Below are 25,841 nucleotides of genomic sequence, written 5' to 3' on the forward strand. Positions count from 1 at the left end.
CACACCACTCATCTGAAAGAAACATTCTCTTCACATCCCACATAGAATTCAAGAGGGATTGAAGAGATATGAAACTAGTGGCAAACCATGTAATGGCAAGGCGCACCAACTCCTTGTTGTTGGTGAATTTTCTCATCAAGCTAAGCATAGATGCATGATTATATATAAATTTTGTAATGCTTTTTTATGAGTCAACAATATCTTTGACAAAAAAAAAAATTCCTATGTCCTCCAACATCAAATCAATACAATGTGCAGCACAAGGTGTCTAAAATAAAGTAGGATGCCTCTCCATAAGCATCTTGCTAGCAACAACATAATTTGCAGCATTGTCCGTTATGACTTGGACAACATGTTCTGCACCCACCTCCAAAATAAACACATCCAAAAAATCACATAATAATTTTGCTTCTTTGATATGTGAAAATGCATTAACAGATTTCATAAACATTGTCCCCTTGGAACAATTAACCAAGAAGTTTATAAGGGTTCTCCCCTTTTGGTCAGTCCAACCATCTGACATCAAAGTGCATCCTGTTTGTTCCCATGATGCCCTAAACTCCTCCAATCTTTTGGTGCAGTCAACCTTTTCATCTTGAAGAATGCGACCTCTAAAGTCATCATAAGAAGGGATTTTGTACCCTGGGCCAAAAATTGCAATAGCGTCAACAACACGCTGGAAAAATAGATTATTCCTTGCAACGCTGAAAGGAATATCACTCCAAAGGAGAAACTTGCCCAACAACTTGTTAGCTTGTTCTTTCTCCTTTTTTTAAGCATTGAAGTGATAGATGGTTGTAAACCGGACGTGGTTCTAGGAACAAAAAATGATGAGATAGCTACAGGGTTGGTTGTAGACATTGATGCTGAAGTAGAACCAGTGCCACTTCCATATTCACATCCTAACAAACTCCCTGCTAGTTGCTTCTTCAAATCTGCTTTGGTCACTTTGTCTTGCTCTAATTCTTCCAATGATCTCATGGCTCTTCGAATGATTTCCGCATTTGTATTGGTGCAATGCCCTACATCATATCCATGGATTTGTGCAAGGTGATACTTCAATCTATAAACCCCCCTGAACTATGTTTCCCACACAACTTGCAAGACAAGTTTATTCTATCAAACCCTCCATCAGGTTCACCAAATTCCCACAGATGGTCCAATTTCCTTGGCATGTTTGTAACTTGGTTGAACTCTTGAGTTTTAATGTAAGATGAAATTTGAAGTTGAACCTATGGCACAATAAGAATTGCAAGTTAAAAAAAAATAAAAAATAAAATTACATACATGACACAACACATTGAATTTTTTACAAACAAAAAAAAAACCTCAACTCAATCCAACAATAATAGAAAAAATGCACATTTAAACCCAATAAAAAATGATGCAAAAAATAGAGCACAAGAAAAAATTAAACTAATAAATCTAACAATCAAGTTTTTGCATTTTTGACCAAAATGAACCCTCTCCACTCTATGCAACAAAAATGAAAAAAAAACACCATCAAATCCACTCAAAAATCATTGATAATCAATGGGTTATAGAAACCCAAACAAAAACAAAAAAAAAAACCAAAACAAAATGGCCAAATTTGAAGCCTATACCTGAAAACCACGGTTTGTCGAAGAAATTTGGTCCAAACACAAAGTTCTCTTGCTTGGGATGCTAAAATCTCCCGTTTTTCTCCTCCTCTGCCCTAGTAGATGCCTTCCTCTCCTCAGCTCTCAAACAAATCCACTGTTTGCTAAAAATGAGAAATAAAACTCATAAATTTGCTTATAAAACGAGTTGTCCCGGAGGGTCGCGATTTTTTCAACGATTTTTTGGAAAACAAAAAACTTGGTAAAAATCGCACAATAATATTGACTGAGTCAAAAAATCGCGATTTTCGCAACATTTATCAAGATCGAACCTAGTTACACTTTCTTCAACATATCTACGTGATCCTCACAACCCTGCGTGCCCTCAACCTCATTCTCAACCTCCTCCTTCGGCTCCTGATATCTAAACCCAAGTCTCCACCAGCAAAAGCGCCCCTTGGTCTTACCCTCTAACTGTCTATGTCTTGTCTGCGCCTTTTGAGGAGATTTGGTGCCCTGATTCTATTGACTATCCCCACATGGTGTAGATGGTGTTGATTTGGGGTAGAATCGGATGTGCTCTAGCCATGAAAATTGGTGGAGAGACTAAAGAGCATGAGATCTCCAAGACCCAGAAATCATTTTGGAAAATTCCATCCGGATGAAAAGTTATTAAAATAATTAATATTTTTAATGAGGTCCTAAGTCTAAACTTAGGAAAATAAAAATATTAATGGGTATTAATAAAGATAAGGATGAGAAGCTTCTAAGAGACGAAGATCAAGTCTATTTTAATATTAGCCGTTGATTAGGGACTTAATCTCAGTCGTTGATTCATCAACAAGAAAAGTATAAGAGAAGGCTTGAGGGTCAGTTGGAGATATACTAAGGGAGACCAGTCAGTTCAATTTCTAAAGCGAGGTTTGCTAAAAAATTCGAACTAGAGGTCTAGATTGCAACAAGAGGTAGCGAGTATGGAGCTGAGAGGCAGGGACAGTGCCAGAGGATCAGCGCAAAGGTCAAAAAGGCAAAAGCAAAGCCACTCAGGGAGACGCAGAGGCAGCAGGACTGCGCAGTCATTGGAGGGCCTACATGGGTGATGCAGAGAGGCAAAGTGCTGATGCAAAGGGTATGGGAGTTGCGCAGAGGCTAGCTGGTCTGACACTAAGCCTAGGAGAGGCGCCAGAGAATTTATCTTAGTCGGGTGAGCCAGTTTGGCACACAATGTACTCAGAAAAGTTGTTTAATATTAAAATCCTCCTCTACTGCATCAGTTTTCCCGCATTGGGTTTTTTCGGGGACAATTATCCGAAAATATCTGTGTTGATGTGTTTGATTCTTGTGCATGTATTTGTTTCTGTATTATGGTGTGATGTCTGCAGCAGAATTTATTTTAATATTTATTGAAGGGTTTTTGTAAATAACTTATTGGAAAATAAGTAGGTAAAATAAATTAGTTGTCGCAGCGATAGAATTTTAACAGATGGTTGCACCCCAACAACCTACGCACCACTAGTGTCTTTGTTGTAAGGATGAGGATGGATCTAGTCCATCACCTTCCTCAATTGGGTCAACCTCTCATCATTCCAGCAGAGTCCACCCCGAGATCCCTGCATATTGAATCTTCCTTGAGCCATGGGTTGTCTATGGTTTAACACATCACTATGCATACATGCCCAAATCTTCCATGATCTTGCTGGCTACCCCACAACTAGCCAAGATCAGGCTTTGATACCACTCTAATATTCCAAACAGGAAAATATCATAGATAACAGAGGCAAGAACTAGTTACAGCTATAGAATTCGGAAATGCACAACCATACACATTAAACGTTGAAATATGAGCAAAAATTTTGAGCCATTATATTAATATGGGTAAATCGGAGTACAAAAAATGAGAGTGGGGGAACCAAGGCTCGCTACTGCAAGCTATCAAAATAGCCCAAGTGTGAACATGATGCTCAAATGTTGGAAAGATCCCCCAAGAAGAACTGTTAGTTGCTCTTGGAAGGAAACTGGGGAAACCGGTTTGTAAAGTGCCTGGAATGAGATGAAACTGGGTGAGCGTCCTCCTCACAAGAAACCCAGAAAAAGCCAGAAATATCTCACGGACCCGAGTGGTGGAAATGGTCCCAGACTAAACTGTTCCCTCCTCCAATGATTTATGTTGTTGGCTACTATATGGAACCAATAATTATGACCTCAAAAGTGCTTAGAAAATTTTGCAAAATTAACCCCAAGCTCCTCTCAATAATCCTACAAAAACCCAGAAAGGCTTTGGGCTGAATCCACCAGTCACCAGTGACCCCCAAAACTACGTGCTCCTCTCCACAGGCTGCCAAGAATGCTACAGGATCAAACTGCTGCAATAATGTCGAATTTCCCCTCCAAAATGCCTTCCCCTAATCCTGTGAAATTTCCTCTCTCTACCCAAGCGAAATCCAGCTCCCAACTCTCCACAAATCACACCCCCTTAATGTCTGCGCAAATACCCAGTCAACCCCTGCACAAGCCCAAAATATCACAGCTCCAGCCTTGGAAATTTGCCAAGTATCTTTGCTCTCCCGATAGGTGATTTCCCTGCAAAAAATCCTCCAAACTTCCAATTCGTTGCCCCAACTCAGCTCCAGAAACTGCCTCTGCGTCCTTGGAGAAACACGCTCTTACTAATGGATGCACTTTAAATCTGCTTCTCCAATGCCTGCAATAATCTCCCTATGACTCCCTTAGGGTGACACTTAAGGTTCACCGAAGGACGAGTTGGAATTTCTGCTTGGAAACTATGTGTGTTAAATAGCGTTGGTAGTCTTGGCTAAACAACGCAAGAGAACTCTAGTTTAGATGTCAAATTGTCAAAAGCCCCAAAATGAGGTCCTCTCCTTCTATTTATGCTTGTTGGGCCCTTTCCCTTGTGGGCTCCACCAAATTCGAATTCCTCCTCTTCCCTCCTATCCCACAAATGTAAGTTGCCTAAGGGTGCGAATTTCCCATTTTGGGTGGCCCCACCATCCACCAACACTTTAATTTTTCCTTTTTCCTTATATTTGAGGCCCCCTCTTTGCAAAAAATCAAGTGGTGTCTCCTCAGCCCACTCTTCCTAAGTTTTAATGCCAAGATATCTCCCAATTACCAAAATTGCAAAAATGGAAATTCTTCTTAACAAAATTAATTAAATGGGGATATTACAGAAGGATTGTTGGGTTTTCCCCCTTGTGGGTTTTTCCTTGGCTTGGAGTCTAATTTATGGTGTCTCGTCTTTTATGCACTATGATCTCTATTTTGATTGTTTTGAATGGTAATTGTTTGATGAATAAGGTAAAACAAAAGAAGAACACTAAATAAATTCACAAGTAATTATCATGTTAAGAAATTCAACTTTGTATTGGAATTTTATGGAGATAGGGATTCCTCCCTTAGGGCGTGGACAGAGAAACCATGTTTGTGGTTGGGGAGATGTACTATGTGCATATGATTGGTTTCGCCACATTGATTGATCCCATTGGTCAATAGGGCACTGACCTGGAATATGGATGTCGTGGAATATGGATGTCGCGGGGTTGTGGCTTTTGGGATGTGTTGGATGCTATGTATCTTTCCTTATGATGAGACTGATGATCTGTCCATTAGGCTGTGGTTGTGAGACCTATGGATTGGTCGGGGAGATTGACCTTGTTAGAGAGAGAGAGACTTACTTGTGATCTCTCCCTTGGGTTGTGAGACGAGAGACCTATGGATTGGTTGGGGAGATTGATCTTGAGAGAGAATGAAAAGTACATCCTTAGCTAAGAGGGAGTGTTGAAAATTTGGTAGCTCTAGACGGTATTTTCATTAACAAATTGATGAAGAAAATATGAATTTTAATGTTTGACCAGTAGGCCCCATGTGTGAAAACTGAAAAACCACCTCCAAAATCACATATAAATAAAGGTTTGTTGGACTTCATTTGATACTCGTCTCATCACAAACATTTATCTGAAATAGAGAGAAGACATCCACGTGTGCGAAGGAGACAAAAGGAGAATCTGTTCTGCATTGACCAGCCTATCTTCTTCTGTTTGACCAGTGTTGACTTGGAAAGAGTTGCGTCTGTTTGACCAAGCCCTTTGACTATTTTAGAGGCCAAATATTCCAGGGATCTGTTGACTCTATTTGACTGAGACTTTGACTTGTTTCTGGGCCGTTGACCGCAGGTCAAACCTGTGACTTTGACAGAAGATTTCAGAGGTTCATTGACTGACATTTGACTGTCTTTCACAGGCCGAAATTCAGCCATTTTGTTGCAGATCAGACTTTGACCAGAATTGATTTTTTCTCTCTCCTTGTTGACTGGTTTTGACTTGGATAGATTGAGGCCAGATTTTGGAATCTTGTTGGAATATTCTGATGTACTATTGATGAAAGTGAATGTTTGAAGTTTTTCATCTAGGTGAGTACAAACCATATTAAATAATGAATACCTTGCAATGTAGGTGAGCACAAACCATATTAAATAATGGATACCTTGCATTGTAGATTTTCAAGATCCTCTGGAGTAACACCTAAAATCCATTTTAATGAGCTAACATGAAATGAGTGCCTCTTCTTGTCAAGAGAAAAATAATTCCTTGAAACAAATATGACATTGTTCTCAGCATCTTTCGCAACAACATACCTACAACCATTGAAAAACAAAAATTCAATATGAAACTAAACAAATTATAAACTACAAAAGAAATCAAGCAATAATACGATAATGAAAATCAGGAGGAAAAAGAGAGAGGAAACCAATCAATAATGTTTAAGAAATCCTATGAAAAAAATGGTAGCAATGGAAAATAGTATTCACAAGAACACAACAAAATTTTGTTAAAGGGCGGGAATATATAATTCAAACAATTGGTTCATTGGAAGGGTGAAAATCAACTCAACTAGTACCTTTTCCTTATTAGAAATTGTTGTGTACATCACAACAAAGAAAGATAACAAATTGAAGGAAAATAATGCTTTTTCCGAAAGCAATATTTGCTTTAAGGTTGTCATAGAGATGGACCAACAAAGCTAGCCATCATGCCAAACTATAGAATCATAGGCAAACCTATAGGAGCCATTATTTTGTTCCAGAAAAACAAGTTATATACAACTAAATGAAACTGACAGGCAAGTAATATAAACAAATGTTCAATGGAAAGTAAGAGAGAAATTTTACCCCCGCCCCCCATCCACATGTAACTTGAATATTTGTCATAATCTATTATTTTTTTGGACTTTAATTGCCTCTCATGCATGAGATATCCCATGTACTTTGGTTCCTTATATTTTATGCACTATGGATGACAAAGTATCCCGGAGCTAGAAGGAAAAGAAAATTAGTTATGTTAATTGCTGCTAGGATGCGAGGCATGTGGTGTGACAAGAGCAGATTGGTTTTCTACAAAGGAGATTTATCCTTGACATCATGGAGTGGGAGGCTATGGAGTGGGCCAGAAGCCTAGCCAACAATCCCTTGTCCTCAAAATTAACATTGACAAGAAACATGATTGGGTGCACTAGTTCACTTCCAAGAAGCTAACTTTTATGGGTTTTGGCACACGTTGTGCGATTATGTTGAAAACCCTCTTCACAAATGCTTCTTCTTTTCTCACAATCAATGATGTCTTGTCCCTTTGGATCTTGTTGCATCGATCCATTCATCAAGGCTGTCCCATGGATCCTTATCTATATGTTTTGAAGATCGCTATTCTACCTATTTGTTGCAGTCTATACATATTGAAGAGAAAATTCAAGGCATTCAACTTTTGAATGGTTTGAAGATGGTTAATAACCACATTGTTGATGATTCTTTACTCCCTGTGAGAGCTGAATGGGGCTCGATTGACAGAGCTCTTGCTTGCTTGGACACACTTTGTGTTCCTTTATTTTTTGTGTCAATGACCACAACACTAACACGTAGCTAGAGTCAAGTTAAATGAGGTGCCACATTTGACTATTCCTTGGAATTGTTGCTACACAAACTAGTAGGCATTGTGAAGAGGCAAAAGCTAGAGGGCACAATAACACTTGGGACAAAGGCCCACTGTCACCACAACCCAAGTCCCCTACTCTTCTCAGATTTTCATCGACAAGAGGAGTCCTAGTATTACTCGCTTGTGATAAATGTCTTTGTCATAGGTTTAAAGTGAGGCAAGGTAGCTCATTCAATGGAAAAATTCAACCAAGGTGCAAGCTTTGGGAGAAGCTAGTAAGACTTTCCATGAAAAACTCCTTTGAAATAAACTACACAAGAACTAGGGTTGAGACTTGGCACGAGATATATGTGCATCCACATCCAAGGTCAAGGTAGGTGAGAGAAAAGGCAATGTGTGATTTACTTAACCCAGTACTAAAGAAATTTGCCTTAAAAGAACCCCTAAGTTGAAGGATTAGCTTCTAGGGTTCCCTCTTGATGCAACAACTAGGGCATCAAAATTTATAGAGAATTGTTAAAGAGTGCAACTAGGGGAAAATTCCCCTTCCTAGAAGCCCCTCCTTTGATGGCTCATCACTCCATTAGACTACCCTTGATGGCATTCTTCTTCACCTCAAAAATTAGAACTATTGCATACATGCCAATCCCCTTTCTTCAATTCGGCCTCATTTGTCATCTACAAGTCAGCCCCATTGGTGAAAGGTCATGACCCTTGACCCCTTATTGATCACTATAAATCTATGTTGCACAGGTTCCCGAACCCAGGGGTGGGGTTCTCGTCCCCAAGTACCGGATTCGGGTACGGGTGCTTCTGAGAAGAACCCATAAGAACCGGGTTCTTCTATGAAGAACTGGGTTCTCCGTTAAAACAATTTGGGTTCGTTTGTCTTGACGGGTACGGAGAACCCTAATGATGGGTACTTGGAACCCCAAAATCGGGTTCTTAGGGGTACATTTCAGTTTTTATTTTTAAATTTTTAATTAATTTAATGGGCTTCCCCTAATATTCCAGGTAGCTAGTTCTTCATCTTGTGAGAGGAATTGGAGTACTTATGCCTTTATCCATTCAGTAAAGAGAAATAGGTTGGGCGAAAAGAAGGCAAAGAACTTAGTGTACATTCATAGCGCACTTTGTCTCATATCTCAAAAAGACCCTGGGTATAAGGAGGGTCCTTTCAAGAGATGGGACCAATACACAGATGATGCTATGTGTGTGGACGAGGAGATACAACCAGATGACCTTGTTGAGCTACCTCCAGTTGCTATGGATGAGCAGCAACCTCAAGATGAGAGTGATTCCTACCTGGAGAGCATGCTAACTGAAGATCTAAGTGATGTTGATGACATGGCTTGAGGAAGCCATTGTTCACTATTAGCTATTTTTATTTTAGTATTTTAAAATTTCCTAGTTTTCATTTGGAGATGCCTTAAGGCAAATTTTGAATGTAGTATGACAATGGACATATATCATGATTCTTATTAATATGTAAAATCCAATTTGCACTTGATATCAAACTAGAAATTTTGAAATTTCATTGTGAATGTTGAATGTTCAATGATGTGCATGTTTAAATATTTAAAATTTAAATCATAAATATTTTAGTTTTCTTGTTTAAAGTTGAAAAATATACAAATTCATATATATTATAATTTATAAAATATAATATTTATATATTACATATATAAATTATAATATACCCCCGACGAACCCACGCACCCTTTTTCAAAAAATGACGTCCCAGTCCCATCCCCGTACCCGTACCTGAACCCACATTTCCTGGAAACATAGTTATAAATACACCATAAGGCCTCATTTTGGCATCTCATCATCAAACTTTTCCCTTAACTTCTTGGGTTCAATAGCTCTGAAAATTACAAGAGTTTCTTCACACGAGTGAGGAAGGAGGATGAAATTACAGGGGGACGAAAATCTGAATTGTCTCCAACTTTGACCGACGTTGACCAGTGTTGACTTTGACTTTCTAAGCAGATTTTGACTTCGATCTTTTGGGCATATCTTTGTCTGGTGAGATCACATTTCTAGGCACAAAAACAACGTAATTTGGGTTGTTTGACTGGCATTAACCGTAGGTAGAATTACATACATTGACCGCAGAACATTGACAAAGTTTGACTAGTTTTTCATCTTTGTTTTGGGTTGACTTTGATCTTCTATTAACATTGAGTTCCTTGCTACATTGACCAAATTCATTGGAGGTTGTTTTGACTACCATTGAATGGACTGGTTAGAGCACATTGATTGATGTTTATTGCAAATTGTTGACCAAGATTATATTGGATCAGATTAAGATTCATATCATTCGTTGGTCAACTTTATTGGATAAGTCAATACTTTGACTTTGACTATTGTACTAAATTGGATCTTCTCTCTCTGCTAAACATTTGATATTAATCAATAAGAAGGATTGGTTGGGCTTTCCCCCTTTTGGGGTTTTGCCCTGGCATTAGCCTAAATCTCTAAGTTCATTTTCTTGGCTTGTCTTCTTGTGCATATTGTTGATGGTGTTCTATCTACAATTACCATCAATAATGATCTAAAGTTAATGCCTAGTGATTGTTACTGAAATCTATTGTGATTGCTATTGGAATTTGACGTGGAATTGCTATTAGGCTAATACGAGATTGAAGTAATTGTTGCAAGCATAGAATATACCATAAAAATTAACATGGTATCAGAGTTGAGGTGAAAACAAAGTCCAAGGAAGAAGGAAGCAATCGCTGTTGGAATACTTGCTACTGTCGAACAAAGATCGTTGGACAAGTCTCCATGGCTGCTACCTCTTATTTCAAGATTGAGGATAAGCTCAATGACAAATCAGATTATCATGCCTGGAAGATGACTCTTGATTTGACCTTGGAGGAACATGAAGTGTTGGATTATGTGCAAGGGAAAGTGGTGGAGCCTCCTTCAAATGCACCTGTTGTTGCTAGAACGAAGTATAGAAAAGGTGAGGTCAAAGCTAAGAAAATCTTAGTTGACTCCATTCAAAAGCATTTAATCTCTTATATTTCTGATTTGGGAACTTCAAAGGAAATGTATGATAAGTTGATTGGGATGTTCAAAGTCAACAATGCAAATCAAATCCTCTTTCTCAAGAACAAGTTGAGGGATATCAAGATGGACAAAGGGGAGTCTATACAAGCTTACTTCATGAGAATAACTCAAGTAAAGAATGATTTGCTATCTATTGGAGAAGTTACTACTGACAAGGAACTCACCCTCATTGCTCTTGGAGGTCTTTCAAGGTCGTGGGAAACATTTGTCACCACCATTCTCAACAATGACAAGATACCTAGTTTTGATGAGCTATTGGCTAGATGCACTCAAGAGGAAATAAGGATGATGGAGAGAGATAAGTCTTTCAATGGAAGTGAACCTATTGCTTTCTCTACACATGCTAGAAGGAAAAATGATGTTGGTCCATCTAATTGAAGAAAGCAGGGTCATGGATCTAAGAAGGGATTAAAGGGAAAAGGAAAAGGATGATGTGACAATTGTGACAAGTTTGGCCATTATGCTAGAGAATGTCCTAACATGAAAAATCCTCCAAGGGACAACAACAATAATAAAAGAAATAATAGGTCTAACAACAAAGGAAAAAGAAATGCTCCTACTACTCTAGAAGGAAATAATCGACCTCCCAAGACGACAAGAAATGCAAGGTATGATGAAAATAATGTTGTTGAAAAACAAGATGAATATTATCTCATTTTTGCTTTGTCTACTACCTCTCCTCCGGACACCTTGGATCATTGGTTAATTGATAGTGGGGCCTCAAGGCATTTCACTAGATATAAGGAGGTTCTCTCAAATTTAGTTGAGAGGAAGACTAATCTAACTATTATTCTTAGAGATAATGCCACCTACTATGTGAAAGGGATAGGAATTGTTACTCTTCACTTGAACTATGGTCAAACCATACATCTTCAAGATGTTTTGTATGTGCCCGATTTGAAGAAGAATTTGGTGTCTATTTCTGTAATGGAAGACAAAGGTTTCAAGGTAGTGTTCATTGATGGAAAGGTACGTGCATGGAATAAGAACTTTAAAGATGCTTTTACTCTTGGGTTTAGAGTTGATGGTCTTTATCAAGTTGGGGGAAATCCTTTTGGAGCTTCGGCAAATTACACCTTTATTCAATGTGAGCTATGGCATCGGAGATTTGCTCACTTACATTACGAAACCTTATCTGGCATAAGGAAGATGGTTACAGGGATGTCCAAGTTTCATATGAATCATGAAGGAGTTTGTCAATGTTGTGCAGCTGGAAAACATACAAAGGGACCATTCCCTTCTAGTGAGAGCAAGACATTTGATATTCTTCAATTGGTCCATTCTGACATGGCTGGTCCTTTGTCTGTGACTTCATTGGGAGGATACTTATACTATGTGAGATTTGTGGATGACTTCTCCCGCAAGAATTGGATTTATTTCCTAAAGAAGAAGGATGAAGTATTTAGATGGTTTCGTTCTTTCAAAGCTTTGGTGGAAAATCATAAAGGAAATAAGATCAAGATATTAAGAACCAATAATGGAACCAAGTATGAAACTAATGAATTCAATGACTTTTGCAGAGAAGTAGATATTAAGAGGGAGATAAACGTACCATATAATCCACAACAAAATGGAGTTGTTGAGATAAAGAATCGAACTATTATGGAAGCCATCCATGCCATGATTTATGATCAAGATCTACTGAAGTTTTTTATAGGGAGAAGTTGCGAACACTGCTATGTATGTTCAAAATAAGAGCCCCCATCAAAGCTTGGATTCCAAGACACCCAAAGAAGTCTTCACTGGTAAGAAATCCGATGTTGCTCATTTTAGAATCTTTGGTTGTCCTATATATTTTCACATACCAAAAGAGAGAAGGAACAAATTCGAAGCCAACGAGAAGAAAGGTGTATTTGTTGGATATAATGAAGATTCAAAGGCATATCGAATTTATGTACTTGATCAACGGGATGTGGAAGTGAGTAGAGATGTTACTTTTGATGAAGACACTTCTCTCGGAAAAACTAGAGATCTCCCTATCACAACGAAGGGTGATGATGCTACTAAAAGTCAAGAAGAACCTTCGACGAATGAACCCATGCCCGATGTTGATGGCTCGATCGATCCACTTGATCCATCTCCTCATGATACCTCTACCTCAAAGAAAAGACCACTATGGCTCTGGGACACACTTCAAGATGTTGAAAATCATGTTGCTCCTAGAGGGACATTTCGGGAAAGTAAGAAGCCCACCAACTATCAAGGATACTTGGCTGTCATGAGTACTATCATTCAAACCAAACCTTGGACTTTCGAAGAAGCTATGAAGCACTAGGGATGGAAAGATGTTATGGCTGAGGAATATGAATCAATCATGAAGAACAATGTCCGGGAAGTGGTGCCTAAACCCAATGACAAGGTCATGGTCACTTCAATATGGATCTACAAGATTAAACATGGAGCCGATGGAAGTGCTGAAAAATATAAGGCAAGGTTCATGGCTCATGGCTTTTCTCAAAAGGAAGGAGTTGACTATGATGAGATATTTGCACCAATTTCTCGATACACCACTATATGATCCATAATTGCTCTCGCTGCAAATCAAGGATGGAGCCTACATCAATGGATGTCAAGACCGCATTCTTACATGGCTCATTTAAAGAAGTCTACTTGGAACAACCTCAAGGATTGGAAGAGCAAGATGGAAGGACACATATATGCAGGTTGAAGAAATCCCTCTATGGGTTAAAGCAAGCCCCTAGGGCTTGGTATGAGAGGATTGATAGCTATCTCATGAAGTTGGGATTTACAAGGAGCTATGTTGATCCAAACTTATACTTCAAGGTTGAAAAGAACATGCCACTTATTTTGGTCTTATATGTTGATGATCTATTTCTGATTGGCGCAGACCCTCTCATTTATCCATGAAAGAGGGAGTTGACTTCCGAATTCGAGTTGAAGGACCTAGGATTGATGCAATACTTCCAAGGCTTGGAGGTCTGGCAAAATCCAGGTGAGATTTTCCTTTCTCAAGGAAAAGATATTGTGATGTTGTTAGAAAGATGTGTCATGGTAGAATGCAAGTCAGTGACTACACCGATGGAAATAAATTTCAAGAAGCTATGTGGAAGTGTTGTTGGTCCGGATTTGGCAAATCCTACTGAATATAGACAACTTGTGGGAACTCTGATGTTCTTGGTGAACACACAACCAGACATATGCTTTGTTGTTAATACATTGAGTCAGTTTATGGTTGAGCCTCATCATATACATTGGGTTGCTGCAGAGAATCTTTTGAGATATCTTCATGGTACTATTAACCATGGATTAAGGTACATTGCTAGGGATTTGAGATTACATGGATACAATGATGCCAACTGGGCTAGCAGTGTGGTGGATAGAAAAAGCACATTTGGGTGTTGCTTCTCTTTGGGATCCGCTTCAATTTCATGGATGAGCTAGAAACAAAAGTTTGTTGCACTAAGCATCGCTGAGGCTAAATATATTGCTACTAGTATGGCTTGTTGTGAAGCCATTAGGTTGAGGAAGCTCTTCAGTGAGCTATTTGAGCACATGCTGGATACTATCGTCATTTATTACGATAATCAAAGTGGGATTCACCTTTTAGATAATACCGTGTTTCACGACCGATCCAAGCATATTGATTTTAGGTACCACTTTATTTGAGGTATGGTACAACGGGGAGCAATAAGGCTCCAACACACCAGGATGAATGAACACGTTGTTGACATCCTTACAAAGCCTTTGGGAAAGGCCAAGTTCTTAGTCTTCAAAGAGAGACTTGGATTCCTGGAAAGACCCTCCCATGAGGGTCCCACTTGAGTTGGACATTGTGCTCTAGGAGCTCCTGAGGGCATGGGTACTTCTTGGAGCTATATGAGCACAGGATGAGTGGTTCACCTTCCTCTATGGAGTACACTATATAAGAACAGGGTGAGTGGTTCACCCTCCCCTATGGATACCCAACATACATCCTACCCTTACAGTCTAGGACTCTTGGGAAGTACCTCTCATTTGGCCAATGAGTTGGGAAAAGGTGGTTGGGATTAATTAGTACCACTAACAGACATGTCAGGTACTACTGTATTCCCTATGACTAGGATGAATGATGTTTAATAGCTTGATCATTAAGAATCAAGCCTGGTAGGGGTTCTATCCCCTAGACATGAGTACTTGCCTCTGTCATTCTGGTGAGGGTGGCAGGGTCTTGTGACCCACCCTCTTTCGATCATTTCTTATTGTTCTATGATATCAATCTTCAGCAGAGACGAGACAAGTTGCAGAGATGTTACATGATGGACATAACGACATAGCAGTTAATGGATGTTGATAGGTGGAATTCCTCCCTAGTTGAGAGGGAGTGTTAAAAAGTGCAACTAGGGGCAAATTCCCCTTTTGAGAAGCCCCTCCTTTGATGGCTCATCATTCCATTAGACTACCCTCGATTGCATTCTTTCTCACCTCAAAAATTAGAATTTTTGCATACATACAAATCACCTTTCTTCAAGTGGGCCTCATCCTTCATCTACAAGTCGGCCCCATTACTGAAAGGTCATGACCCTTGACCCCTTGTTGATCACTATAAATACACCATAAGGCCTCCTCATTTTGGCATCTCATCATCGCACTTCTCTCTTATCTTCTTAGGTTTGATAGCTCTAAAAATTACAGGAGTTTCTTCACAAATGCAAGGACGAAGGAGGATGAAATTACAGGTGACGAAAAATTTGAACAGTTTGTAACTTTGACTAGCGTTGACTAGTGAATTTTGACCATATTTTGGCTTCGATCTTTTGGGCATATCTCTGTCTGGTGTTCTAGGCACAAAATCCAAGGTAATTTGGGTTGTTTGACTAGCATTGACCGCAAGTAGAATTACAGACATAGACCGCAAAACATTGACTAAGTTTGATTTGTTTTTCATCTTTGTTTTGGGTTTACTTTGATTCGCTACTAAGGCCAAGTTTCTCGCTGCATTGACCGAATTAATTGGAGGTTGTTTTGTCTACTGTTTGACTACCAGTAACTGGATTGGTTAGGGTACATTCACTGTTGTCTAATGCAGATTATTGACCAGGATTATATTGGATCAAATTGAGCTTCAAATAATTGATTGGTTAACTTTATTGGATAAGTCAATACTTTGACTTTGACTATTGTACTAAATTGAATCTTCTCTCTTTGTTGAACATTTGATATTAATCAATAAGAAGGATTGGTTGGGTTTTCCCCCATGTGGGGTTTTGCCCTTGCATTAGCCAAAAAATTTGTGTTCATTGTCTTGGCTTGTCTTCTTGAGCATATTGTTCATGATGTTCTATCTACAATCAATATCAATACTGATCTAAAGTTAATGCCTAGTGATTGTTACTGAAATCTATTGTGATTGGTATTGGAATCTGAAGTGGAATTGCTATTGGGCTAATAAGAGATTGAAGTAATTGTTGCAAGCATAGAAGATACCATAAAAATTAACAAGAATCCACTGTGGGAATTCTACCAAAATTTGAGGTCCTCTAGAGGAGACACAAAGGAAGATTTCTATCCAAACAAAATTTAAAAAAATTCTCCTCCAAGAGATTTCGCAGCAAGCCCTAGATGAGCCTCCTTATCCTTAAGGGGACGAATTAATTTAGAAGAGAAAAGAAGGAAAATTTATGGATTATATTTAAGTTTGACCACAAAAGGACTTGATTAGTTCCTACACCATTGGCGGTATGGAGTCATGGGTGCTTATAAGTTATAATTGGCTAAATTGACTTTCAAGGAGGCTAAAAGAGGAATCCCTAGTTACCCCTTTCAACAATTACCCTCTCTAGCATTAATTAATGGAGTTTCATGGATCAAATGCAATCGTTATCTACTAGGAACATTTTGTCCACGCCATCAATGAGTAACACATGCAAAACTTCCCAAAATTACAATTTTGAAAGATATTCAATAAAACAAATGTGAATTCTTATCATGATAACAAATTCTATGCATCAGATATTATTTGCAAGATAATTTCACCATAAAGAAATACTTACAAGACAATGTAGAGTATATCCAACCATCAACAATACATAGAGGCTCCATGTCTCCCTAGGAACGACATAACCTCCTCTGGGCCTTCGATCGCTTGCCAACTAAGTAACCTAACACGTGGATTCGGGATTCGTTGCATATGGGGATTCGAGTGTCGGATTCGAACAGGTTGACCCCCCGAAATAGGACACGTTCGGATATGTTATATATTATTTTATTAATATATATATATATATATTAAAAATCAGATATTTCTTATACAAATTCTCATTAATGATACAAATTCATTGATTTCAAACATAGATCTTCATCTAGATGTAAGTTTTACTGTTTACAAAGTAAGTTAGTAACATTATAGCATGCATAGCACATACAAAATTCAAATGCATGTCACATAAATGATAAATCAATGAATCATAAATTTTAAATTCATAAATGATAATTCATAATACATATTCAATTCATCAATGGTCCAATAGGAGAAAGACAAGATAGTAATATAAAGACACTGACAGCGGTAGTTTTCTCATTAAGTCATCAAAATCAAAATGTATTACATAGGTAGTGCAATGCCAATGGAAAATCGAAATAGAAAATACAAAACAACTACAAGTATACAAGCCTCAAGGCAGTAAGTAGCTCATAACTCATGAGTCATCAATCCTCATAGTCATCATCAAAATCAGCGTCATTGTCCTCATCATCATGGTCACCACTGCTCTCCTCTGCTGCATCCTCCTCCCTTGTATCCAAAGTCGCCTCTGTATCTGCTGGTGTGCAGGATGACCCCTCTACAGTATCACCATCATCAAATCTAACAGGCTCTAGCACAGGATCACTGAGATCCATGTTGGCCAATGCTAACTCAACACTGTTGTCCAGACCCATATCATCAGGAAAGACATCCCACATCTTTGTCTTTCCCTTCAACCACTCTTCCCTCTGCCTATAAATAAGACGAAGGTTGGTGTGCACATACACCATTGTCTCTGCCCTAGACTGCTCAAGCCTGCTCTTCTTAACACTATACAAATTCCCATATGTGCTCCAATTCCTCTCGCAACAAGAGGATGAAGTCACTTGAGAGAGGAGCCTCCTGGCTAACTGTTGTAGAGGAGGGCTTGTTGCCCCATGATTTGCCCACCAAGAATAGGCGTTCTTAGCCCCCTTGTCTCTAATCACATCATATTTGTTGATTTGGGATAGCATCAGATGTGTTGTAGCCACAAAATTTGGTGGAGAGGTTGGGGCACATGAGATCTCCAATACCCAGAAAGGGTTTGGGCAGATTCTAAACAGATCAGGAGATATTAAAATAATTAATATTTTTAATGGAGTCCCTAAGTCTAAACTTAGGGAAAATAAAATATTAATGTGTATTAATATGAATCTGTGTTAGAATGGTCCAAAAGACAAGGATCAAGCCAGACCTAATCTTAGTCATTGATTAGGGACTTAATCTCGGTCGCTAATATGTCAACGAGAAAAGTATAAGAGAAGGCTTCAGGGTCACTTGGAGAGGACACCAAAGTGATCAGTTATTCTATTCTCTAGAGCGGGGTTTGCTAAGAGAGATAGAATCAGTGATCGAGAGAGCAGCTGAGGGGCATTAAGTACAGAGAAATAGAGAAGACAAAGATTGTGCCGGGAGAGCAGCGCAGCAGCCAAGGAGAGTGACGCAGAGCTAGCAAGGGTTCACGCAGGGCCACGCAGAGGCAGCCAAGTGTTGCGCAAAGCAACAGAGAGGCCAGCGTGTCTGACGCAGAGGCCCAGAAAGTTGACTCAGGGCCTCCTGGGGCTGACACATGCCAAGAAAGGCTGACGCAGGGCCAGCGTGAAACAGAGGGGGCTGACGCAATCCAGATTAGGCAGACACTGGGGTTGCAGAGCAGTTTTGTGCTGAGAAGCTGCCGGAAGGATTTCCCGGGGTTTCAACCAAGAGATTTCTCTCAAACTGTGAGGTATAGCTGCTAAGGAAATTCTCTGTTGGGTAGGCCAGTTTCGGCACCCAAATTGTACTATAATATTTCTTAATAAGAAAACCCTCAGATAGCTGCATCGGTTTTCCTGCATTAGGTTTTTCTGGGGACATTGGTCCAAAAATAATGGTGTCATCTAGTGTGTTTGTTCTTGTTTCTTTTAGTTGTTGATCTGTAATATGTTGAGCATGGACTGGTGTTTATTTTCAGTATTTACTTTGTAAATAACTTGTTAAAGAAAAATAACAAGTAGGTAGGAATAAATCAGAAAAAGTGCATGAAGGGTTTCTAAACTAAGTAAACTTAGAAACTTCAACATCGTATCAGAGCGTGATTGCAGATCACAGAAGGACTAAAAGACATCAGCCGAGCGGAGCAATAGCAACAGAAAACAGCTGTCCCAAGGTGACAGAAGTTGTTTCTAGAAGCCAAGAAGTGTGACGCAGCGCCAGCCAGAGCCACACAGAAGAAGTCAAGAGTTGCACAGAGCCTTAGAGAGGCCAGCGTTGTTGACGCAGAGGGCTAGAGAGCTGACGCAGGGCATCCCAGGGTTGACGCAAACCCATCTGGGGTGATGTAGAGCCAGCGTGAGGCAGATAGGGGCTGACGCAGTTCACAGAGAGGCAATTGCTAGAGTCTAGAAGGCTGCATAAATATTGCAGAGTAGAGCTAGTGAGGTACTATAGTCAAAACAGTACCTAACAGAGCAGGGCCAAAGGAGTTGTTACCGAGGGTTTCTAGCTGAGGAACCTGGATCAACAGTGCAGTTGCACAAGACGATCAGAGTAGGGGGCATCTCGACAAGCAGCAGAAGAATTTCTACGAGGGAAATCAGGACTTAGGGGGAGTCCAGAAGAGAACTTCCAGACGGGAAGTAGAGACTCAGAGGAGTCGAACAAAGAACTTCTAGGAGGGAAGTAGAGGAGCGTCATGGCACTACACAGGGTAAGAGACTAGGATAGATTGGACGGAGCATCGAACTTCGCAGTCTGGAAGGCCAGAATCTTATCAGTGCTTGACAGGAATCGTGTCAAGAACTTCACCTTGAAGGTTATAGCTATCCCAGTCGACCCCAATGATAACGACAAGTACGAAGAGGCGATGGTGAGGGCCAAGTGCGTTATCCTTGACGGGGTCAAGGATCATGTGGTGCCACATATAGCCGAGAAGGAAACGATAGTTGAAATGTGGGAGGCTCTCAAGAACCTACACCAACATACTTCTGTGTAGAGAAGAATGCTACTCGAGAACCAGATGAGGTCGTATTAGATGAAAAAGGGTCAATCGATTGACACCTTCCTTGGAGGACTGAATGAGAACTGAGACCAGTTGACTGTTATAGGAGCGACACTGGATCAGGAACTTATGGTGAGGGCAGCCCTAAATGTTGTCTTAGAAGATTGGGAAGTGTTTGTCCAGAGTATCTTGGGCAGAGGGACTCTCACACCTTGGGACGAGATGTGGGCAGCTCTTCGCCAAGAAGAGATCAGATGGCAGTCGAAGACAGGTAGCAGCAGCAAAGGTATCAAGGTCAAGCAGGAGGAGGAGGATGTGGCCCTAGCATCTGAGGGAAAGCAGGAGAAGCGGAAGAAGAAAGATCTCTCCAAGATCAAGTGCTTCCACTGTGAGGAGATGGGTCATTATGCGACCCAGTGCCCAAGGAAGAGGAGTAAGGGAGAGTCTTCCGAGACTAAGGCAGCTCCAGCACGAGCAGAGAAGGAAGTTTTGACAAACGATGACTGTGCCATGAGTGCACACGCACCACTTGAGCGGAAGTGGGGAGACATCGAGCTATAGTTAGGCAGACTACAGGCTATGAGGGGCAAGATCCTTGAGGTACCCAACCTCTTGGATTAGACCTTGCTATGAGAACCCCGACGAGGAGTAGCAGGACTCGCTGAGTGGGTAGAGACGAATGCGGATGGAGCAGCAGAGAGAGCTACAGTGCAGGAGTCCTAAGACAGCGCAGAGCTAGCAGGCTGCAGCAGTGCGAGAGGCACAGGAGTGTTGCACCAGTGCAGGATGGCACAGAGAGGTGTGCAATGGTGCGAGATGCAGGGAGTTGCTGCAACAGCGCAGGTCAGAGAGGGAGCACTTGTCAGCAACAAAGGGAGCTTCAGCATCAAAGGGTGTTTCTAGCCCAACGGGGAGGTCAGTTGGGAGATCAATTACTTACTTCTCAGTAACTGAGTTGCAGTGCAGCAGTGGGCAGCACGATGCAACATGATGAGAGGAGGTGTAGTGCGGATGCAGTGCTGGGAGAAAGGACCAGCAGCAGCACGGATGCAGAGGGAGTTGTCGTACAGATGTAGCAATGGCAATGGCAGAACCATAGGCAGCAGTACAGGCGGCAGCAATGCAGAGGATGTTGGGCAGGAAGGCCTAGCATCAGCATAGGTACTGATGCCGGATGATCAGAGTAATACTCAGTGAGGAGTATCGCTAGAGCACAACCCTCGCTAAGAGGGAGTGTTGATTTGGGGTAGCATCAGATGTGCTCTAGCCACGAAATTTGGTGGAGAGGTTGGGGCAAATGAGATCTCCAATACCCAGAAAGGGTTTGGGCAGATTCTAAACAGATCAGGAGATATTAAAATAATTAATATTTTTAATGGAGTCCCTAAGTCTAATCTTAGGGAAAATAAAATATTAATGTGTATTAATATGAATTTGTGTTAGAATGGTCCAAAAGACAAGGATCAAGCCAGATCTAATCTTAGTCGTTGATTAGGGACTTAATCTCGGTCGTTGATATGTCAACGAGAAAAGCATAAGAGGAGGCTTGAGGGTCACTTGGAAAAGACACCAGAGTAATTAGTCATTCTATTCTCTAGAGCGGGGTTTGCTAAGAGAGATAGAATCAGTGATTGGGAGAGCAGCTGAGGGGCATTGAGTACAGAGAAATAGAGAAGGCAGAGATTGTGCCGGGAGAGCAGCCCAACAGCCAAGGAGAGTGACGCAGAGCCAGCAAGGGTTCACGCAGGGTCACGCAGGGCCACGCAGAGGCAGCGAAGTGCTGCCCAGAGCACCAGAGAGGCCAGCGTGTCTGACGTAGAGGCCCAGAAAGGTGACTCAGGGCCTCCTCGGGTTGATGCAGGCCAGCGTGAGACAGAGAGGGGCTGACACAGTCCAAATTGGGCAAACGCTGGATTGCAAAGGAGTTTTGTGCTGAGGGGCTGCCGGAAGGATTTTTCGGGGTTTCAGCCAGGAGATTTCTCTCAAACTGTGAGGTATAGTCGCTAAGGAAATTCTTTGTTGGGTAGGCCAGTGTCAGCACCCAGATTGTACACTGATATTGCTTAATAAGAAAACCCTCAAATAGTTGCACTGGTTTTCCCGCATTGGGTTTTTCCGGGGACATTGGTCCAAAAATAATGGTGTCATGTGGTGTGTTTGTTCTTATTTCTTTTAGTCGCTGATCTGTAATATGTTGAGCATGCACTGGTGTTTATTTTCAGTATTTACTTTGTAAATAACTTGTTAAAGAAAAATAACAAGTAGGTAGGAATAAATCAGAAAAAGTGCATGAAGGATTTCTAAACTAAGTAAACTTAGAAACTTCAACAATATCCTGCAAATCGACCAGTGCCAGTGGAAAACTCTACAAAGGCATCCTCCACCTCATCAAGCAATTCTCTATCCTGAAAAACCCGTCTGAATGCATCTTTCCTCCCCTGTGAGATTTCACCATCCATGTGAGGAGGGAATCTGCGAGAAGGTCCACCATTTAGCCACTCATGGTTGTAGTATTTTGGGTTCAATGAGTGAGCCAAACAATGTAAAGGTGTGCAATTCCTGTCCCATCTGCTGACAAGAATATCCTGTATAGTACCACAGAAGGCCTTTGGTGATGTCTCATACTCGAGGCACTCACTCTGTAGAATAATGCTCCCCACAGACTTAATCATGGAATCCCATCCCTCATAAACCTCTCTTAGGATGGGTTTGTCTATATCCGCAAATCCAAGAAAAGAAATTATAGGGTCCATGATCTGAATAATTAGATCTACCCTCTCCCACCAAGCATCATCTAGCACTGTGTCCTTCACCCTTTTAGAGGCTACTTGATCTGTCTTTCTCCATAGAGACCAAAACTCTGAAATAACCATGGCCCCAAGAGCAGTCTTAACCTCCCTCAACCTCTTCAACATGATGAATGAAGAGGCAAACCGTGTATCCGCAATCTTCAACAATGATAGACTGTTGTACTCCTTGTAGATAGTGAGGCCATTTGTATCGTTTTGTACAAAGTTACAGATATGTCGTGCATCCTCAATAATGTTACCAATCCAAAGCACATCAGAAGCAATGGATTTCAGTGCTAAGTTCAATGAATGGACAATGCAAGGTGTCCAAAACACTTGTGGATATTTAGCTTCCACAACCATGCCAGTAGCCTTGGCAACAGATGCATTATCTGTAATGATTTGCACACAAGAATCAACACCTACATCTTCAATAACTTTAATAAACAACTCACCCATATATTGTGCATCTGTGTATTCTCCAAGTGTATCCACTGCTTTCAAGAAAATTGGACCATTCAAGGAAGACACCATGAAGTTGATGAGTGGGTGTCGTGCTGGATCTGTCCATCCATCAGAAACAATGCTAACATCAGATGTTGACCATGATCCTTTAATAGGCTCAAGCATTTTTTGCACCTCTTTTTTTGCCTTCGTCAACAATGTGGCTCTAAGCTTCTCTGAACCAGGAGGCACATACCATGATGGAGCCTTGTGAGTTAGAGCTCGGCACATCTCAATAAATAGAAGTAAGTGTGCAACATTAAGGGATATGAAGTTTTGATAGAAAAGAAAGACAATGGTGAGATCAAGCTCTTCCCGTTTCTCTTTTTGAAAAATCTTGTCCATTGGACCGAGTGAAATTGCCTTTCTTTTTGCTGCTTGTCCCCCACTAGAACTCTCAAATGGGAATTTGTTGCTGCCTTTACTCAAAAATGGAAGGGGGTCATCATTCTTGGTTTTTTTTATTTTGCAGCCACATTTGCCATAACAACAATGAACTCTCTTTCCATTTATTTCCTCTTTTGTAAAGGAACTTGTGTACAAGCTCCAACTCCACAACCTGGTAAAGCCAACAAATGGCCTTTCACACAATAATATGTGCTTGTGAAAGTACTATGGCAAAAGTTGCATCTCCAATTCCTATTGCCTCCTCCCTTCACCTTGCTACTTGGCCCATCCTCTCTTGTGACATATTTCCACAAGGGATATTTCTCAATGTTACCTTTAGGAGGAAGTCTTCCCTCAACATTACTTGCAATAGAGGGAATACTTGCAGCAGACTCTGATGAAATTGGGGGAGGAGGGGCATCTCCAATGGGGACATTCTTCCCCTTCCTTTGCCCCTTACCTACTGCCCTTGATTGAGCCATGAACACTGTAAAAAATAAACAAAACATGCACAAATTTGTAAAAAAAAATGCATATACAAACTGTTGTAATACAAATGCAAATAAATAGAGAGGAAATGCACTTACCTGTTGCTTGAAACTCCTTGAAAACGCTCCACACCGTTTGCTCCTTGCTCCAAACTCCTCCCAGCAAACCCGCAGCCCACCTATTGCAAAAGAAATGACAGAAAATGATGCAAAGGAAAGGCATTTCCACCTTTTTATGGCCATGCGGGTCCCATTTTGCCGGATTCGTGTCCCAAAATCAGGACACGATGTGTCTGATCAGAACATGATCCGGATTCAATCGTGTCCTAGTCGGACACATCGTGTCCCGAATTCCGGACACGATTTAGGTCGAATCCTGTCGGATTTGACGGATTCAAACATGTGGCCTTGTTAGAGCGAATCCAGTTTCAGAGCCTGCCAAGTGTCGAGTGCAATGTAAGCCAGCCAGGGGCATCATGGTCCAAGTTCATCATCTCTTGAATAATTGGGGCAATGAACAAGCTAATAATGGTGCTGAAGAAGCCCATGTTGTGGCAATCAATGCTTTGCATGAATGGAGACCCAGGGCTCTAAACGCTCACCCTACAAATGCCATCATGATCCTCCAGAGGGCTTGGATCCCGTATTGGGAGTCCAAGTCCAAGATGAAAACCCACCTACAATCCTACATAAGATCCAATGCGTCTCCTGACCTTCAAACACAATAATTCATTAGTGTAATTGAGTGAATAAGCTTGCTAATCAAGGGCAAAAACGAAGACTTCATAATGGGTTTCCCTTCCAAATTTAGGGCTTTGAGCATGTAATGGTGTTACCTCCCTAGGTAGAATAGGCTAATAAACAACCCTATTAGCTGTTTCCAGCCCTTAAAGGGAAGGACATGTCCAAGGTACACCCTTCAAGTGGTAGGTGTCATGTGGATGATGATGTGGATGGGGACACAGGGGTCTCAAGGCCAAATGACATGGGTTAAAGGGTAATAATGGTTAGGCATGTACACATATTTGGGTGTCAGAACGTAGGAGGGAGTAATCATGGTACATGAGTTGCCTCGACATTTGTTTTTCCACCCTTTTTCATTTTTTTTTTGCCTTTTTATTGATTTTTCTTTTATTTTATTGCTCGGGGCTCCAAGAGATGAGAGCATGTTGTGTATGATATAGCAGTGATTACCCCCTTAAGGTTGCCCACCAAGGGTTGAGACATGTATGGGTTCCTTAAAGATGCAGGAGGCACTCATAGGGGACCTAAGAACCAGGGTGATGGCCGTAACGATAAAGGGTAGAGCTCACGTGTGGCTTTTGCCCACGTGCTAAATTTTATTATCTCGGCCATATTTTGCATTTTGTGGTACATTTTCCTTTTGTATGTGGCCATGATATGCTTTTATCTTTATCTGAGCGGCATCAACCTTTGGGGCATCGTTCTAAGCCCGACCCAGACATGTAGACAAGGGGAGGGGAGTACCAAAACCTTATGGACCCAGTGATCATCTGGACCCAAAGAGGGAAGATGATGAAATGGGGCATGTAATGTGCTGAGGGGAATGAAAAACGTGGAGCAAATACGGGACCACGCTACCGAAATAGAGGTTTCCCAAGTAGTGCCCATCCTAAAGCTATAAGCCAATAGGGGAGATCCCACAAGACTAGGGTTGGGGATTAACCCCTCCTAGCTAACGTAAGGAAACAAGACTACAGTCAAAACCCTTCCTACTTCTGAATCACCCAGTAATCCATACCCAAGTGTGCCTAAGAAAAACAAGCATAAGCACCCAATTACATAATGAAAAATCATACCTTTAAGATAGGATGGCCCACCTTCAAACATACGATCTTAATAGATAGGC

The 25,841-nt window shown here is 40.8% G+C and overlaps 1 protein-coding gene across 10 annotated transcripts in view; it reads right to left on the reverse strand.

The window, feature by feature from the left end:
- Positions 1-25,841, reverse strand: part of LOC149153393 (uncharacterized) — a 420,894-nt gene that overhangs the window by 76,795 nt on the left and 318,258 nt on the right. For all 10 annotated transcript variants that reach the window (XM_089438847.1, XM_089438842.1, XM_089438840.1 and 7 more), the window contains one exon: positions 6,081-6,231. In XM_089438847.1, coding sequence (XP_089294973.1) covers positions 6,081-6,231 — 151 coding nt within the window. The remainder of the gene's footprint in view (positions 1-6,080; positions 6,232-25,841) is intronic.

The sequence above is a fragment of the Pinus tabuliformis genome, chromosome 9 (genome assembly GCF_031772625.1).
Source record: "Pinus tabuliformis cultivar Carrire ecotype Pingquan chromosome 9, CPIR1, whole genome shotgun sequence".
Classification (NCBI taxonomy): domain Eukaryota; kingdom Viridiplantae; phylum Streptophyta; class Pinopsida; order Pinales; family Pinaceae; genus Pinus; species Pinus tabuliformis.